This window comes from Malus sylvestris, chromosome 4 (genome assembly GCF_916048215.2).
Source record: "Malus sylvestris chromosome 4, drMalSylv7.2, whole genome shotgun sequence".
NCBI lineage: Eukaryota > Viridiplantae > Streptophyta > Magnoliopsida > Rosales > Rosaceae > Malus > Malus sylvestris.
Window position 1 is genome coordinate 2620315 of NC_062263.1, and position 19431 is coordinate 2639745.

The following is a 19431-nucleotide window of genomic DNA, read 5'->3' on the forward strand; positions in this document are numbered from 1 at the left end:
ATATATACTTTGAAATCTGAGAGTTCTTCATTCCAACGTAATCATGTTTTACCAACAAGCCTGTAACACTCCTATGAATTGACATACATCATTTCCACTGCTTAGAAAATTAGGAAAAAGAACTATGAGCAACAAAAATGTCATTGTGACGTTATTCAAAATCAAGCATTCACCATTATGTGAAAAAATTAAAATGTGGGAGTGATTTGAATCCTACCACAGTAACATCTCGTTGTATTTAAGTTTCTTTCACTGTTTTTAGGGTTTTTTTTTTTTTTGGAAAATGGTGCACTCTAGTTCTTTTTTTGGATATATAGGAAAATGACTTAAGTATAGAGGTATATAATATTAAAGAACGCAATAAACTAACATACCACACTGCCCTCTTCACCATCCAATTTCCCCCTCATTTTTATTGAAACTTGTTGACATGAATGTTCACCAATGAATGTAAATGTACATATACATTAACCCGATCTATTAGTTTCGAACCTTTTTCCCACCCCTTATAAGAACAATAATTAAAAAAAAACGAAAAACAAAAGCACATGTGTACGTCAAAAGAAACTTGATTATGTACTAGAGAAGTAAAACAAACCATTGAATTGACCTGAGGAGAGATACCCCCACTGTTTTTATTGATAATTCGGGCAAAGACTCATTCAATTATGTTAGCTAGTCAGTAGAGCCGAAAAGCAATGTTGTACAATATTATGTCACATTATCTCGTATACAGGAACAATTCCAATCACGATTTACTCAAGGAAAAATATCTCCATTACATCACAAGACTAAGCATTGTCTCACACAAGCCATTTGACCAAACACAAATTATGTTGCAAAATTAAGATTAGTCAAGTTGGTTACCACATGCTTTCTCCTTTGTTCGAATCATTTTTTCTGTAATTTAGATCTTAACCGTTTGATGTAAAATATAACACACAAACCTTACATATATTTTCCAAGTTCAACCAAACACACTCAAGTTCTTAACTAACATTATCATTGTTGATTAAAGTGGTTTCTGAACAACTAAATGAACCCTCAGAACAGTGGTAGATAGAAAATTGGGACACTCTAACAGAAACCTACAATCATTAACCCAACTCAAATTTATCAATCAACAAATCTCCTTTATCTTCTCTTCCAACTACATCATATATTTTGTTTTTGTTAAATAAATAAACTTTATTAGTTAATCTAAAAAAAGAGAGAAGTGTTGCAGCACCTTTTGTTTATGTTGCTGTTGTCCCTCCTGTTGCAGAAGAAGCATGCATTCATGTGATCGTATCATGACTTAATACAATAAGGGTCATAACTCTGGTCCCTGATCAGTCCCTGAACTACCAAAAAAATAAAATAAAAAGAACAAAGAAATTGACATATAGCTTTTGGCGCAACTTTGCTTTTTAAAAGCACAAGCAGTAGTGATTGATTTCCATCACATGGCCTTCTCTACTTTCTAATTTTAATTTCGTTGTCATCCATCCCTTCACAAATTTATCAATTACATGTTTGAAGCATCTTTGGTGGGGAACCATTCACACTATCAGAGCTTAATTATCAAAAAATAAAATAAAAAATTGAAATAGGAAAGAAGGGCAAGCAATTGGTTAACGGTATTCATCCTTGCACTTGAGGTCCTCACTTGTCTTGAAGAATCTAGTTCTACATTAGAGATTTGAGAGAATAAACTGCAATTTATATTAAATGGTTCCACTCGTAATTCCACTGAGACCTTAATTTTGTGATAAAATTCAACTGTTCTCGGATTGTGCAAGTGGTTAATTGATTAAGTTGAGACAATATCTATGTAATTAGTAGTGGACCACCGACAAAAACATAAAATAGCAAAATAGAAGAGTGAAACAGAAAAGGAAAAGAAATTCATTAAAAAGCATGCATGTCTTGGTACAGTGCTTTCTTATTGAATCACATAAACATATGGATTGGATTGTGCTCAGTATGATTACAAGATACAACAACATGAGAGGAGGAAGAACATCATCTCACAGCTGAAAAGGTTCATTTGAAGCATCAATTGCCAATCTCAAAGATGGATGACAAAGATAATTAACTTATAGACTGGAAAACTTCACTAAACAACACAATGTACCGCATGGTCATTTGATTAAGCCAATATTAATTGCTGAAAAACAGATGGAAATTAGTTTCAAGTGGATTTTGGCCAGTTCTTCTGGATTTCAAAGTAGTAGCTCATGTCCAAATAGCACTTTCCATCATCATCCAAAAACTGAAACAAACAGAAACAAATTAATTACCAAATCAAAGTTAATTACATGTGTGTGTGTGTGTGTGTATCTCTAATTAGTGAGGTTGAAATTAAAACTTACTTTGGTTCTCACACAATACCAGCCCCTGGCAAATATGCTTGCAGGAACAGTATCTTCTGCAGTCTCATATATATAAGGTTCTTCTTGAGGACTAAATGTTCCAAGCATTCTCTTTGAATTGTCCACTGTCAAAAAGTTTAGAAGGATATTGTATCGAACTCGTCAATCATTCATGGAAGTTGAATTTAAGACATCTTATTTATAAGTGGAAATGAATACCGCTAGACTGTAAAATTATTGGCTAATACCAATAATGTGATTATATATAATTATGATTCAGTTTTTACCTCTAACACCAGTCTTCCACACAGTGTTGGTGTACTTGAGGCCTGAGACGATGTTTTTGGAGACGGAGAATGTGAATTTGATGCGGTACTGGCATCCTTCTTTGAGTGTGAACAGACTGCTCTTGGGTTTGTGAGTAAGCGGGATCGGCAGGACAAGATCCGGCCGGCCCCGGCAGACGATTGTGAGACTTAGTACCCTCACTTCCGGTTCTTTACTCTCTGATCAATTTCAAACACTTGGAATTAATTTCTCCACTCAGTAGAAATCATAGATTTTCAAAACATTTAGAAGTTTATTTAAAAAGATAAGAGAAAATCAGTTAAACACCTCCAACAGCAGAGAGATCAACACTCCCAAGAAGTTGCTCCTTCCATTTCCTCAAACTCTCATCATCCTTTGAAGAATTATAAACGTAATGAACAATATTATAGTAACAGACAAAAAAGAAGAAAAACGTACAAATTAACCATGCAATGTAAAACTGACATAATGAAGTAAAAAAATAGTGACGTACTTTATCTTTCTCAAGCTGCTCCTTGAGAGAAAACTGAGGGCCAAGAACCAACTGATCCTTTTCCGATTCCAATGCGGCGACCTCATCGTCCTCTTCATCCAGATCAACCTCATCACTATGACCATCGTCACCCTTGGGTAGCAGCTGGCTCGGTTTTTCAACACTTGCAGCCATGTTTTTCTTGTCACTGTTAACGAGCTCCTCTTCTGCCATTTGAGAATTGAAAGTTGCACCTTTGGTTGCAGAAATAGCGCCCACAGCTGCCGACATTTTTACCAAAAAAAGCACGAAAAGATGGAGGAAAAGATGGGTGAAGAAGAGTGTAAACAAAGGTTTGGTTGGATTGGACTGGATGCTTTAATTCACTCGGTTTCTCTCTATCTGTGCAGGGAACTACGGAATACGACGTCGGATTATATTGTACAAAGTATTGTATGAGAAGAGGATTTGGAGCGAATTGTATGCAGTTGAATGTGTGTTATATATAATGTTGGAGGACAAACTGCTAAGCTTGGATGGCACTAGGTGATTGAGATTGAACTGACCATTTTACCCCCTATGCGTATGCTATGCAGTATGCACATTCTGGTTGATTACAAATTATTTTCTGGTACAATTTGTTCCCTTTATATTAAAAAATGTTATAAAAAAAGGAGGAGAAAATTGTTCAATTGTACAAAGAAGCATGGGAGTCATGATTAACATGATCAAAGGAGCAGCGTGAAGTCATGATGATCAGAAAAGAAAAGCAGTATGCAGGATAACATGTAGATGAAAACACAAATGTAAAAGCACACCTTTCATGTTCAGCCAAGAGTTCCGCTCTTTTGGTCACCAGATGATTAAGAGAGCATTTTCGTTTGTCCAATAATTATCAACAACAACAACAAAGTTTTATTTGACTAAGTGGGATCGACTGTATGAATCTTAAAACGTCACTGCGCCTGATTGTGCATCAAGTCTTCCAAATACTTTATGTCTTTTCTTAAAGTCTTTTTCAAAATCTTATTAGGTCTTTCTCTACCCCGCATAGCTTTTGTCTCATAATCGCATTTTCTAACCAGACCTCTACAGGTCTTCGGTTCATATGTCCAAACAACCTTAACCGATTCTCTCATCTTATATTTAATTGCGACCACTCCTACTTTACCTCGGATATCCTCGTTCTTAATCTTATCTTTTTTTGTGTGCCTACACTTCCAACAGAGCATTCTTATTGCTACTGCACTAATTTTTTGCACGTGTTGATTTTTTACTGCCCAACATTCTGTCATTGAGCATTGCTGGCCTTATTGTCATCCTATAAAAATTTCCCTTAAGGTTTAGTGGCATACAACGGTCGCACGACATACACGATGCACTCCTTCTCTTCATCCATCTAACTTGTATTCTATGGTTGAGATCTCCATCCAATTCTCCGTTATTTTGCAAGATAAATCCAAGAACGTTCAATGACTATCTTCTACGAAGTTTGTGCTGATTATCTACTCCAACATGACCAAAAATAAAAAATTACAAGCATGTCTACTTACATGATATGAGGACATGAGGATACGATGGATTAGAGGAAATGGCGATGTGAAGGATTGTGTATGATATAAACAACCCTCCCCTTCCCCTCCCAAAAGTTAATGGAATACCTTCAGTTTTTAAGATATTCCATATCCAAAATTGATGGAAGCCACTTAATTAATGCATTCTCTAAGCGTTAGTAAACTCAGAATTATAAATCATACACATTCATTCCCACTCCCACGCATGGTAAGTAAACATGCTCTACAAGTTCACATTGGTAGTCCCTACTAGCCCCGTTGAGGCACAGCGTCCATGCCCAAGGCCTGCTTCCGATGGAGGTTTAGGGCCCAGGGTTTAACTTGGGGTCGAGTCTGAATTCGCACACTTCTTTTCATCGAACAACCCCCAATTGCGCTGAAATTTTTCTCCTTATAATATAATGTTGTCCCTTAATAAAATAAAATACCCAGTGCACAAGGCTCCCGCTTTACGCAGGGTCTGGGAAAGGTGAATGTCGGCTAGCCTTACCCCCATTTATGGAGAGGCTGCTCCCAAGTCTCGAACCCGAGACCTACCGCTCATGGACGAAGGCACTTGTCATCGCATCAAATACGACCTCTCCTTAATAAAATAAAATAAAATAAAAAAGAATTGCTACCATCTCCGTACCAATGAAGAACTCAAGATAGATAAATTAGACAATGCCTGATCCAAATTATTTATACAAAGCAGGGACCATTATTTAGTTTGGCTTTGATCAAGTGTTATATTATTACAGAAACCCTAAATAATCGAACATACAATATTACTCAGAACTACAATTATTCAGATCATATCCTTTCAACTTTCCGCCTCAAACGGAAAGTTGTCTACTTATCATTATATCACATCAGTAAGTATACAGAAGCCACACACTGATGTACCTTAAGCAAACAAGCATACGTATTCAATACCTCGTACATACCAGAATGTTCCGCAAGAGAGTCCTGCTGAGCCACCCGAAGATCGTGCATACAGCTGCTGTCTCCAATGAGTACCCATATACGGTTACAAAAGGAGAATTTATAGGGGTTGCGGTCGTGTCTGGACTATATAGATATCTTTGCCCACAAGACATCCTTCTACATCCTGCGGGGAGCCAAACTTCCGCTCAAGAAAGAATCCCACTGTACTGAGGCGCTGACCAAGCTGATGACGGAAAATTGGATCAACAGTTAACGGTTTCTTGCTGTAGTCTACAGTCAAATGGATAACCTCCCCATCAGCAAGGACTGCACCTACTAGCTCCTCACTGAAATTCGCAAATGCCAGAGTTCGTACATTCCCATCAAATTTCCCAGAAAGGACTGCACCTACTAGCTCCTCACTGAAATTCGCAAATGCCAGAGTTCGTACATTCCCATCAAATTTCCCAGACGATAAACGCCAGGGTGTGCCCCGAGTGCCTGAAGCCAAAGTTTCACCAAGGCCAGAAGCAATTTCAGCCTCAACAGAATTATGATTTTTGTCCGTTGGGCTGACTGTATGAAGCACAAATGATAAGTCTGGTGAAAGCATTTCTTGCACCAGAATTGCCATTGTAGCTTCCTTCTGAGATACACCAGCAGCTCGACGGCTCAATACTGCCCTCCGAGTGTAAAGTGAAGCCCATACTCTGCTAATAGCATTTGCAAAGACTGTTGGATTTGAAACACTAACATTGGGAATTGAGTCATATAATCCAGCAGCTGACATTCCAGCCAAGTCCTCAACATTAGCACTTGAACGAACAATTAGGCGTGCATTTTCAGGAAATATTTTCCCTATGCTATCAATAATGTCTTTCGGGGGCTGTAGGGAAGAGATTAGTTCCTGGAGCTGACTGCAAAGTTGTTCAAGTTCCCCACCTTCCAGCTTCTGTGTTTCTACCTTATCTAGTAACGACCTAAATAATTCGGTGGATTTGCTTTGTTCCAATGCCAACTCCATAGAGCCAAATGGTATCACTGCGCCCAAAGGGACTTTGAATGAAGCTGGTACCCCGTCGTCATTATAAACTGCCAATCAAAAACCACAAGCCTCGGGTAAATGAAAAGGAACAAAAACATGTAGGAAAATACCTGATATTTTTATTAGGCAATCCACAATCATCTCTCGTCCATTACATGCAAGTGGTTTGTATGCACTAATTTTCTGCAGTACATTCTAATGCATACTGAAGATAACTAAGTTTACATATGCATATGGAAAATGATAAAAATTTAAGGGTTAAAATTTGACAGAAGAATCCATTATTCATCATCAATCAATTGGTATAAGTAGAAGCAAATCTTTTACTCGTATGGTCATTTGTTTCCGCATGAGTGGCTGAATTTGAAGACATACACTTTTATTCACAACATAATCATCTACTCGTTATCTAGTTTTCAATCAAGGGCCATCCACCTATCCAATTGTTAAAGAACGAGTGGTTCTGTGTGTTCACCCAAGAAGCAATAACTTTTAAGCTTCTTTTTAGCAATGACACTTGTACTCTTTGCCGATTCTCGCTTTACCCCTGCACTCATGTTTTGAGACCCAGTTTACACTATTTCGTCAATTCTGTCAACAAATAATAATAAAATTTCTCCATTAAAATTCAATACAATTAAAAGATGAAAATTGATAATTAAACCAACATCTCTCCTCCCTAAAGTCCCTTTCCTCTTTTCTCTCTCCTTTAGTCACCGTTTCATCTTCTTCAATTCTTATTTTCATCTTCTTCTTTACATTAAGCATTCTCATTTGTAAATATGAGCAACTTCTTTTGTCTAAGTAATAATCTCTCCCTGTTTCATATAAATCGGCTGCAGTGAATGCCAAGATTATAGATGTCATCGTTGAAAGTCACTCCTAGACGATTCTTTATCTCATCTGATGGAAATGAAAGGGGAAGGCCTGGAAATCTTTTCAAGAGAGAAGAAAAAAAAAAGAAAGAGAATCCTTTCCCTTATTGTTGCTACACAAACTAAGCAATTTTTGAAGAAAAATTAAATTAAGCATTTGACAGTGGTGAAGAAGAAAGAGAACCAACAAAACTTTCAAGGGAAGTTGCTCATGTCTACACTTACCTACAAAATTTGCTCATATCCTTCCCCACAAATTTTCTTCTTAACTCAAAGAACCATATCAGATGGAAGAAGATGATACGGTGATTGCAGAAGGAGAAAGACAGAGAGGAAGTGTCTGGAGGGAGGAGAGATGTGGGATTTGAATTGTTTTTCATTTTTTCTTTTTCATTTTTTTATTGTATTCTATTTTTAATGAAGAGATGTATCATAATATCCATGTCACTTCAGCAACTTAACAGTTTTGTTGACGAAATAGTGTAAATTGGGACACGAAACAAGAGTGCAGGAGATAAAGTAAGACACTAGAGTGTAGGACCAATATGTTGCCCCATCAAATTTCAACAGCTCTTTTCACCTGGAGCAATATATGATGTGCAAAGAATAGATATAATACTATTGCGACTGAACATGTCTTGTCAATGTATTTCCCTATGGTTCAGCAAATACGGGTGAATAATGTTAGATCACACTCAAGTGACACATAAAAACAGTCAGCAGTCAAATGCCAACTCATAAAGCCAAATTAGTTAGAGCTGTTGATTACAGCTGTCATAGTGGTTGTAACTAATTGTAAAGTTGTTAATCAGCTCCTACTTAAAGCAAGTGTATAAATATAAATGATGTAATCATTTAGCTTCAGTTAAAAGGATTCTGAGATACATTAAGGGGACTATTGATCATGGAATATTGGAATGTGATTTGAGAAGGGTTCTTCATTGCTAATGGCATTTTCAGATGCAGGCTGGGCAGGGTGCCCTACATATAGAACCAGAACATCAACCAGCGGCTCTTGTGTTTTTCTGGTTAACAACCTTCTTACTTGGTCTGCAAAGAAAAAAATATAGTCGCTACAAGCTCTAAAGAAGCTGAGTACAGAAGTCGTCCAACCACTGCTCCCGTGATCTATATCTGCAAGTTGTTTAGGGATATTAGTTATTTTCTAGCCAATCCTCCTATTTTATAATGAACTGGTTGATCCCCGACCTCCATCGATATCTATAAACATTTATGTTTCAAATCTCAATGTTGGAGACCTTGATGGATTGAACAGGGGTTTTCAACAATCAGTGATGACGACTGCACTTAGTTGGAGAGGCCATCAATTTCTGGAGGAAGAGGTTGTTACAGCCTTGAGGAATTGTGATAGGATAAGGTCCTCAGGATGTGACAGGTTCACCAATGAACTTTACAGAAGTGTTAGAGAGGTCTCAAAGATGATAGACTGCATTGCTTGCATGATTTTCAATGGGAATAATATCGTTTCCACATAATCATCATAGTTTTATTTCCAAGAGGGAGTTGCAGGTCGAACTATGGGAAAAGTGCTAGTTTTTAAGGTCTCAGGCAATGGAAAGGGAATCTACGAGAATCAAATGCTTTCTTTAATTTTTCTTGTCTACAAGTAGGGGATGGTAGATGAATCAGGTTCCAGTTTCCTCATCGACTTGGTCAGACACCTCTCGAAGAAGCTTGACAGGGGCACAGGTGGTGATTATTTCTCATGTGAATGCAATCCGTTTTTCTAAGTAAAATTGGGAAGTATAGATGTCAGTGCCAAACATACAACAGTGAAGATATCGATCGAGATGGATTTTTGAGCAACTAACATTCCCACTACCATTGTCACTATATTTTCTTTGGTTGCTTCCTTATTAAACTCGTAACATCTTGTAAGCTAGAGTAGCGCCTTTGGCTTTCAGAAAAATCTTTTATCAAAAAGAAAGAAAAAGTTCTAGACTAGTGATTCAAATCAAGGGCAATCATTTCAATTAGTTCAACTAGACTAGATATCCCTAACGACCATAAAAAAATTACCTTTCTCAGATTCTGCAGCCAAAGAAGCTAAACGACCACAAGCCGCAGCCTTTGCACCTGATGTCTCCGCATCTGCATCAGCAAGTAGTAAAACTCCTCCAGCAGAAACCCCCTAGATGATACAATTATTAACATATTCGGAAGCAACATAATTTCTGGTGATCAAAATCAATATCAATGAAAAAAAGCAAAAATTTGATTAACATTTTGGGATGAGAGATTAAAAGTAAATAAAATTTTACCTGATTGGAGTTGGCTTTAGTAGCAGACCATGAAGGACCATCACTTCCATGTGCTTCAACCCTGGGTGCACCATCACCTGAAAGATTCTCCACTGACAAATGGCCATTGCTATTTTCTGATGAAGGATATATATCAACACCTGATGAGGATGCTTCTAACCTGCAAAGTTCATATAAGTGAGAAATAAATAAATCAATGTCACGCCACTATTCTTATTTTCTAATGATTCATTGGCACTGTTTATATGACATGATTAAAGGACTCCTCAAAAGTTCGGAAAAATAACCTCACACATTTCCCCTTGTGTTTTTGTATATCGGCAACTTTATCATCATCTTCACATGTCACGAACACAACCTTCTCCTACATATCACCATCATAGTCTATTGATTAGAATTATATATTCATGTAAAAAAAAATTTGATAACTTGACCTTTCAACAGACAACATACTTGTCGAGCTCTGACACCGAGATGAGATAAGTGAGGAAGCTCTTGCAGAAGTACAACTCCCACAATGTTACTCCCAGCAGCTGTAACCTGACAGATGAATCAACTGTAAGAATAAGATGGTAACTAGATGCCATAACATTCTTGTGGTTTGACGAAAACTATAAAAGTAAGCAGAATGAAAAACCTCTTCATCTCCATCTGCTCTGTTAACCACAAGAACAATTGGTCCTTCCAAGGTTGATGGTATTGACCCAGGGACAATCCTCTCAACCTGAAGTTATAGCAGTATATTGTCAGGGGTAAATGTGAACCAAATAATTACAAGAAGGCAAATACTACTAATTACTTAATCCTTTGGTGTACACGTACATACATTGTATTTAATTCATATAACTTCTAAAAGTATCTATTTGACCTGATCAATATCTATCTACAATCTAAATGCTTTCCAAGTAAATCTATTTATTTCTACTCTTCTTTCCTCAAAATTTTGCTGATATTGATCTCTATATCTCTGTAACTTTTGAACTTTGACACAGTTCAATTTCAACATTTCACTTGGCTTATAAGTAAGTTTGAACTCCAAGAAAACATAGAACCTAAAATCTAAGTTCAGGGTGTATTTTTAACTACAAAGAATTTTTTGGGGATAGAAAACATGAACATGATACTCAATTGTGATGTTATTTCACACTTAGGGGATCAAACATTGAGGGTACCTGAAGTAATGTTCCCACAGCAGCTCCTGGCACAATAACATCCCAACCTTGAGAACCAATGGTACTTCTAGCAGCTTTTAAAAGTAGGGTGCACAGTTTTGAGACCTGAAATATTACACTGCAGATAGCATTTGTAGGTGGAACGTCAGACAATAATAGTTCCATGTAGTCCGTTACTGTACAGTCTTAATACTGCTATAAATGATGGTTTATGTCAAATGCCAAAATATATATTTAAAAGGTAGACATACCCAGCACGAATCTCAGCTTCAGCATATGTCCTTACACTATTCTCAGGGATCCCAAAAGCTTTTCCTAAAATCTGCAAACGTTACCAAAATTCCATTTTAAATTGGTCTAGAATTTTAGCACTTTTCTGATGATGATGAACTAAGTCAACTGGTACAATAATCTGAACAGCTATGAGAGAATGATAAGGCTCAAAGAAGATTTATCCAAGAATACCATATCATTGGCCCATAAAAGAAATGTAGTATTTACAATACACACAACATTTGGCAAGGATGTTTCAAGAAATTCTTCAAACTAAACCCCTTGGGTTCAATTCTTTATAAACAAGAAATTGAAGCGTTAACCATCCGCCAAGGAGCTTCCATAAGAGATCAAGCTTTGTTGAACCCAAGGCTATCTTTAGCCTCATCAACCATTTTTTCTTTTTGAAAATTAAAGGAAAGAAAAAGATACCTGGACATTTTGGGGGAATATTTGAAGAAGTGCTTCAGAATATTCTTCAGTTAGCCTCCTGGCTCTATCAAGAGTAGCTTTAAGCCTTAGTGCCCAGACTGTTTTGCCATCTTCACTTCCTTTAAGAGTAGAACAGGAGGGGAAATTAAAAAAAGGTGGGTTGTTTAAACAGTATGCATTCCATGCACAGGCTAGTTACCTTCCTTTTCAGAAAGACCTCTTGCTTTCCATGCAATAAGTTCATTCTCAATAGCAGCACATTCTTCAGGCTTCCAACCAGATAAACTTAGCTGATGAATCCCGACAATAAGGGCATCAAGTGGACCATTCCAAGAGCTTACATCCTTTGATTTCACATTTTCTGCTAGCCAGTGTGCCCCTCCCAAAGCATCAAGCTCATTAAGGAATCTAACCAAATCAATGATTGACCATAACAAAACTAATACCCAAAATCTTGATAATTGAAATATACTCACACAGAAAGTTCAAAACATTTAAACAGTGGGGTCATGAGTTTTAGGTTGAACAGATTGCAGTGAACAATGTCATTCATGATGGTTTGTCTTTTTAACTATTGTCATGCACAAATTTTACAACCAGCTGCTCTTGGAGCTTTAGATAACTGGTTGCTAAATCATAAATCAACACAGTGCTCCCCGCAAAATGCTCACATTTTAAAATGATAATTACACAAGTATCATTTTTCTGCCACATAAGTTTATGATAGTACAGGGGCTCCCCGCTAAATGCTCAACTGAAATATATCAGCATCGCTAGATTCAAAGTTTGTGCAATTTAAAGGACGCAAATCTGAACTATCATGGGGGGTCAATTCCTTAATTCAAGGGAGACACTGCTCAAATTGAAACTTTGAACACTACATAGACATAGGAGTTCAAGTTCAGGAGGGGTCAAATTTCCCATGTATTTATTCATGTGAAATGATAAAAACTAAAACTGCATTTACAGCCAAAAATTATTTTCCTACCTGCTTAAAAGAATAAACGAATAGTCCTCAAGTCCAATCTCACAAAGGCGCCACTGATTTATTAACACAGATGAAGAACAGATAACCATTAGAAGAAAAATCATCAAACGGTTACTTCATTATTTGTTTCAGTTGAAGCTTTTGATTAATAATTAAAAAAAGAAATATCACCTTCTGACGCATAGCCACTGCATTATCAGGAGCATCATTTCTAAGGCCACTTTCAAGACCCCTTGCAATTATTTCTCTCAGGGCACTCAAAGATTGCATGGTCTTGAACAACAGATCAGTGCCATTATTTCCCAAACCTTTATTTGACACTTCTAAAGTATCCAAACTCTGGAAATAAAACAAAAAATACAAATAAAAAAAATTGATCTTGCAATTACGCCATCATAACCCAAACACCGCTAACAAATTAAACTGGAATTGGCAATACCAATAAAAAATAGTACAACAGAAATTACTAATCTATAGTAAATATCATCATGCATATAAATCGTGAACTTGTTGATTTGATGGAACCACAATTGTCATATCCTTCCTTTCAGAGGTAAAGTGAGGATATTTCTTCTTTGCTTACAAATTAAATTATGTTACACTTCAGGAATAAAGTAAACAACAAAATACGTAGTGCAACCAAACAATAAATAAAATATATATAAATGATTTAGATGTATATGCTCCTTAATGTGCTTAAAATTATTACCAAAAAGGGACTAAATCCAGCGTCAAGTCTTCGAATGGACAAGGGAAGTGCCAAATTGACAGCAGAATCAGTTCTTACCATATTAGAGTTTCTAACTGCTGGGAATGGAACGTTTAAGATTGCAAGAATTAAGAAAAGAACAACAACCAACTTTACATCAAGTTCCTTCATCTTGCATTCTTGAATGGGAAATTTTTAATATAGGAGTTATTTATGTAAGCATGTTACTTTCAATGAAATTAGATGGATCACACTCACACATGAGAAAAGAAAGTGGTAGATGGGGTGAAAATGGGCGGCTGGGTATGAAATGTTAACCCTAGAATAAAATGGTATAATGATCACACATATATGAGTAATGTTTTTACTTCTTCAATACACCATTCCTAGAATCAAATGTTAACCCTAGCTGTCAGAAAAGATTGAACCCTATATTTATGAACCCCACAGTACAACAATAAGAAAATTTGGGCATGCAAGTTTTATGCCTGATAATTCTGGGTATAAAGTTTTGTGTATCAGCAATAGAGCACATGAACTAAATAAATAAACCGTACAATATTGAAACAACTGAACTTCATATATTCAGATCCAAAGGATCATCCTATGCCTTCCTTCACACAAAAAATTACTCCAATGCATAAAATTGAAGAAAACGAACCTTTTTGCACTCCAGAAACAATGCAAGAGCTGAACGGCCTTTATCATCAATAGAGTCTTTGAGGGATTCAAGTTGTTCGGCAAGGCTGCAATAGCACAAAATCAGAACCAAATGTCACAGCACCAGCACTAAAATTCAACTTATAAATCAAAGAACATTACAAAAACAAGAAAATTTAACAGAAGATCAATCACAGGAAACCTATCATTTTAATCGTGAAGCTGAGAGGTGAGTGTGAGTTTACCACAATTATCCACATACACAAGCGAGTTTATTTTAACTTCAGGGAAATATCTATGTTAGAACAAAAGGAAAACTAATTTCTAAAAACATTGGTTAACTAGATGATATATTAAAAGCTTTTTGCAAGTTATTTTAGTTTTAATTCCTAAATCCAGAAAGATAATGGTAATGCAAATGGTTGAAAAAAAAAATGGTTGGAGATTCATATGCTTAGCAGGTCCTCTTCAACTATTATATTTCACATCTTCCTGAAAGGAAAAGTCATGTTAAACTTTTGAGTACTACAGGTATAGGTGTCTAAGATAGCTAAGACAAACATTTTCCCTCACAGGTTTTCTACCCTTTATCCTTTTAGATCAAACAGATCTCTCGATATCATATCTACAACAATTTTTAAATATTCAGTGGTAAGGCTCTGTACAGTTCTCTTCTGTCTTCCTTTCTGATAACCTAATGGTAGTAAAGTAGGAATTCCACACACACAGTAGCATATAATTTATGTGAATTTTGAAAAAAAAGAAACAAGAACCCTGAGAGCAAATAGCAATTCAAGTTTTAAGAGGTTCAGCCACACTGCAGGGATTTTATTTTATCTTCTAAAAAAGTTTAAGTTCATGCAGAATAAACTAACTTCCATAAAAAAATTTCCGAAATTTTTCTTTTATTCATTGAAGTAAATCTGGATCAAAACTTGTTTCATGCCAAACCTTCCAGCATTGAAGAAGTCCTTGAGTTCATGATGGAATATCTTGAACTGCTCTACAAATGCTCCATTGTATTCTCCAGGGTTCTTGGTTATTCTTGCAAGCATAGCTTCTGTAGCAACTAGATCTTCAGGGCCGGCATTACGGTGAAGCTTGTTTTGAATTGTATGCTTAATTTCTTGCTGGAATTTACAAAATTGTTCAATATCAAAACATCACTAATTGAAATAGAAATAAATGCACCGAAATTCCCTGCAGAGTATAACCTTGAGGTCATGAGGGATATCATTCCGATGAGCAATGTCTCTTATTCGTGTAAGGGGAACAGATGCAGTAAACTCTGCTTTGAAAGATGGCAGACATGGATGAATTTTTCGGATGACAAGTACTTCCTGGAGATCAGAAATAAAACTTTCAACTGAGAACCAGAAACCAATATAAGAAGTTATAATCAAAAAGGAAAAAATGCAAATATGATTGAATACACAGTTATGATAAAAGATTTTTTTTATTTTTTACTTTTGGACCAACAGTGATGTGAATTCCTAGTGATTCCATCTTCCGTCCAGTCTCTTTTTTTATTGAGAAAACTCTGTGCTTTTTCCCAAAGGTAAAGGCCAAGTTAAGTGGTATCAGTCTATCCGACTGTGGTGTCAATTTCGGGTTTGTTTGGTTGGAGAGAATTAGCAGGATGTTTTAGAAAAGGAGGGGGGTAAGTGAGTTTCTAGTGGGATACAGTTTAGATTTTGAGCATTGATGCGGGCTCAAAATTTAACTATAATCCCTTTTCTTGAGTGCATTTCAGGGTTCTTTCAAGTTTATGCTTAGGAAGAGAGAAATGTTAATTTCGATTGCATTTGGTCATTTCTGCATATGACATATTCTTCCAATTTCTAAACTCTAATGCTAGATACAATTATTTGATGGACAACAAACATTAATATTTTTCATTTTCCTAGAACCAATCAAGTCCTAGCACACTTTTAAACGATCAACAGCATTAGCAGGTCATGGATTCTACCCTCACTACTCACAAGTTTGAGCAATCAGAGAGAATTGGACTTATCAATTGATTATAAGATCATCTCTTGAGGACTTCACCAATCTATAAAAGTAACCAGGCAGTGCATAACTTCTGTACTTATCAGCACAAACTTGAGGTCCTAATTCCATGAAATTTTGCACTAGCCTCACCTTTTTCCCTCAACACAAAACTTCACTTATGTTTCTGGTTCTAAGAAGTCCAATTTAATTGGAAATAACCCATTCCATCCAGTCCACCAAACGGGGCCAAGGTCCTTAGCTTCATGTATGATAACCAATCTTATCCTATACCCAATTTAGAGTACATTTGACATAGCTATGATGAGATTATTTTATACGTACCACAGAAGTCTAATCAATCAAATAAAATAAAAAAACCAACTAAAATCAATGGTCGGACCAAATCATGTCAAATAAGATGAAAGATCACCTGGGGTGAAGTATCTTTCCTACAGGAAATTCTTTCCAGTTCTCGAAATATAACCCTGGAAATCTCAGCATGTCGGTTTGGTCGATGATGACCTCCATCTTCAAAGCAAGGAATCTGGCCTGTATTTATCCACTGCATTACCAAGAAAATCTAAGAAACACAAGCAAAACCCAAAATAAAAAAGAAAGTCTAAAAGAAATAATGAGCAAAACCTTTAAATAAATGGCAGAATTTATGAGAGCATCCAACCGGTCCTCACTTTGCAAACTTCCAACAAGTAGATCACGTACAACTTCAAGCTTCAACATCAGAAGGTGTACATTAATGCTATGAAAAAAAATGACGAAATTAAAAAGTACGACATATATGATGAAATTTGATTTAATTAAATATGAACGGGAGCAACAAATTGTCTTTATTAACGAGGTCTTTTCCATGAGGAGTTCAGATTATCTTTACTGACAATTAGTTAATAAAAACAACCCAAAGGCATAATTCCCTGTTTGAGTTCAGAAATCAAAAATCAAAACTTTCTGGACAATGTGTAAAACTTAAAAATACACAACAAAGAAAAGGACATATAAGTATCCATAAAAAGATTGTTAATGTAAATGGTAACTAAAACAGTTGAGGCAACATTCTGAATAAATCTCATAGACTTCGAAAAGCCAGATAAAAGGCAATCACTCGAGGTACCTTCTTCCACCAATTCCTTGCATTTCGATCACCTTCAACTAACTTCAGAGCCAACCCTTCAAGACCAGAGGTGTCCCATTTTCCTCCTTTACGGTTCCCATGCTCATTCGACCGCATGAATGAGATGGCATTACCTTTCCATTGACCAACAAAAGGACTAGACTCCACCTCTTCAGCACCAACAGTATCAGCCACTGTAGAACCGTTCTGACCCACATCCTCCCCTTCCTCCGAAGAGGGTAAACCCACAGCTTCCGTAGTTGCATTCCAATGACAAACCATCTCAAAACTTCCTCCATTGGGAAGTTTCAAGACCCGATTGTGACCACCTTCCCAAAGCATACTCTTGTCTGCCCTTACAGTCAAAAACTTATACTCAACAGACTCACCCCCTTTGAACTCCAGTGTACATACCCATCCGCTCTCTGTCCAATTCATAGGCACCTTCTTCTTCCATGATCCCAATTCCTTCACCGAACCCAATATTGCAACACTCTCACCAAATTCAACTTGGTGATCCAATCGAATATTAAGCCGAACTTTCCCAGACTCGGACTTCATCATGCTGTCTTTCTCCTCGTCACTGCCAACCGAAAAAAAAAAACAAATAACAGCAAACACGACTTTATTTGGATGTTCCCTATTCCGATTCTCAAAGTCAAAGAACTAGACTTCAATACATGATTGGTAGTATATTTGGAGTAACACCGTTTCAAATGGCTCAATTATAATCTACGAAGCACATCAAGAACATAAATTAAACCGTTTTCGCTAATTACACAAATTGATATCAGTTGAATTTGTAGTGGTGAAATCTATTCCGCATGGCATTCAGCCAAGTAACTAACGTTTTAGCTCAAAAAAGGCAAGAATTAAGTGATTATTGAAACAAACAAAAAACATAATATACTTGTATAATTAGAAGGATCCACAAATCTCTGTTTGGCAACTGAGAAAATGCAAGAAAGTTAGGAACTTGAGCGAAAAACAGAGGGAATTAAGGAAATTAAACAGAAAAAAATCATACATTGATTGAGCAGAGGAAACGCCACAAATGATCTGACAAGTGTTGGATTTGTGGTAGAGGGGACGAAAACCCCTCTTATGGGCGAAGAAGGGAACGACGGCAAGGCTTCCCAGGCATTGATGCCGAGGGTGGAGGCATCGGAGTTGCTTGCGACGGTGGAGTTGTGGCGCGGAAGAAGAGGTATGCAGCGCATGCACGCAATCCATTCGACGAAATGCCAAACCAGAATCCACAAGCAAGAGAGAGAAACAGGAGAGAGAGAGAGAGAGAGAGAGAGAGAGAGAGAGAGAGAGAGAGAGAGTGAGGTTTGGGTTTGGAAGCAGAGATGATGAGTCAGTCCAAATGGAGATGAGGAGGAGGGAGTGAGGAGGAAGATTGGAGAAGTGTGAAGTGAGAGAGAGGTACTTATTATTTTATTTTATTTTAATTGGGACACGTGGCAGCGAGCCCTTCCAAATCCCCAAATTAGATCCATTTGTCCGGGTCCTATACGCAAAGCTTTCCAAAAATTTATGGTCTCGGAAAACCAAGAATTAGATCCAAAGCAATTTTTTTGCTAGAAACACCAATTACGTGTATATTGTAAATACTCCAAGTACTTTTTTTAAGGAATTACTTATAACTTTACTAAAAATTAATTCAAAAATATTTTGCATTCCATAAATATTATTATTAAAAGGAAAAAATCAAATTTATAAGATATTTTTTAAAAAGGTAAGGTCATTGTCTCCTAGCACGTTGATAAAGTAGACAAGATAGCCGACATAAAAATAAAAATAAAAAATAAAAATAAAAAATAAAAAGAAGTTGACAAGATAAATCACAGGAAAGCCCACATTAGTGATGTGCCCTGGTGAAGTTAGCTGTATAGATTATCGTTTTGTCTCAAGAACAATTATCTCGAGAGGTTGAACTCATGAAGGTGATGTTCAGTATGCTCGAGAGGTTTGATGGTGATAAATTGCATATGATGAAGCTTGAAATTAATTGCATATAAAATGGTCAACAATAACAATAAAGTCTTATTCAATTATGTGAGGTCGATTATATGAATCATAAAACGTCATTACGTTTAGTTTTGCGTCAAGTATTTCGTTAACTTCAAGTACTTCATGTATTTCCTTAAAGTCTATTACTAAGTTTTCCTAGATCTTCCTCTACCTCTGAGCCTCTATCTCGTAATCGCATTTTCTAACCGGATCATTTGTAGATTTTCGGTTCACACGTCCAAACCA

The 19431-nt window shown here is 36.5% G+C and overlaps 2 protein-coding genes across 2 annotated transcripts; both read right to left on the bottom strand.

The window, feature by feature from the left end:
* Positions 1–1864: 1864 nt before the first annotated feature.
* Positions 1865–3704, bottom strand: LOC126617844 (rho GDP-dissociation inhibitor 1-like). Its single transcript, XM_050285927.1, has 5 exons — positions 3157–3704; positions 2970–3036; positions 2642–2860; positions 2355–2479; positions 1865–2254 (listed from the first exon to the last, which is right to left on the bottom strand). The coding sequence occupies exons 1-5, from the start codon at positions 3424–3426 to the stop codon at positions 2174–2176; spliced, it is 762 nt and encodes a 253-aa protein (XP_050141884.1). The 5' UTR covers positions 3427–3704; the 3' UTR covers positions 1865–2173.
* A 1682-nt stretch (positions 3705–5386) lies between these two features.
* LOC126617828 (phosphoglucan, water dikinase, chloroplastic) lies at positions 5387–18581 on the bottom strand. The gene is made up of 20 exons (XM_050285887.1): positions 18197–18581; positions 17170–17752; positions 16686–16772; positions 16474–16605; positions 15266–15391; positions 15003–15181; positions 14053–14137; positions 12854–13021; positions 12683–12735; positions 11894–12102; positions 11695–11813; positions 11241–11311; positions 10990–11107; positions 10455–10541; positions 10271–10357; positions 10105–10181; positions 9818–9977; positions 9576–9687; positions 6024–6707; positions 5387–5948 (listed from the first exon to the last, which is right to left on the bottom strand). The coding sequence occupies exons 1-20, from the start codon at positions 18400–18402 to the stop codon at positions 5734–5736; spliced, it is 3558 nt and encodes a 1185-aa protein (XP_050141844.1). The 5' UTR covers positions 18403–18581; the 3' UTR covers positions 5387–5733.
* Between the last annotated feature and the right edge of the window lie 850 nt (positions 18582–19431).

Excerpts from the sequence above, each read along its gene's own strand:
- LOC126617844 (XM_050285927.1), bottom strand. The coding sequence starts at position 3,426 with ATGTCGGCAGCTGTGGGCGCTATTTCTGCAACCAAAGGTGCAACTTTC. Across the intron at positions 2,861-2,969 it reads TGATCTCTCTGCTGTTGGAG|AGAGTAAAGAACCGGAAGTG; the intron begins GTGTTTAACTGA and ends GAAATTGATCAG. Across the intron at positions 2,480-2,641 it reads GTGGAAGACTGGTGTTAGAG|TGGACAATTCAAAGAGAATG; the intron begins GTAAAAACTGAA and ends ACTTTTTGACAG.
- LOC126617828 (XM_050285887.1), bottom strand. The coding sequence starts at position 18,402 with ATGGATTGCGTGCATGCGCTGCATACCTCTTCTTCCGCGCCACAACTC. Across the intron at positions 10,182-10,270 it reads TCGGTGTCAGAGCTCGACAA|GAGAAGGTTGTGTTCGTGAC; the intron begins GTATGTTGTCTG and ends GGTGATATGTAG. Across the intron at positions 5,949-6,023 it reads TTTCAGTGAGGAGCTAGTAG|GTGCAGTCCTTGCTGATGGG; the intron begins GTGCAGTCCTTT and ends AGGAGCTAGTAG.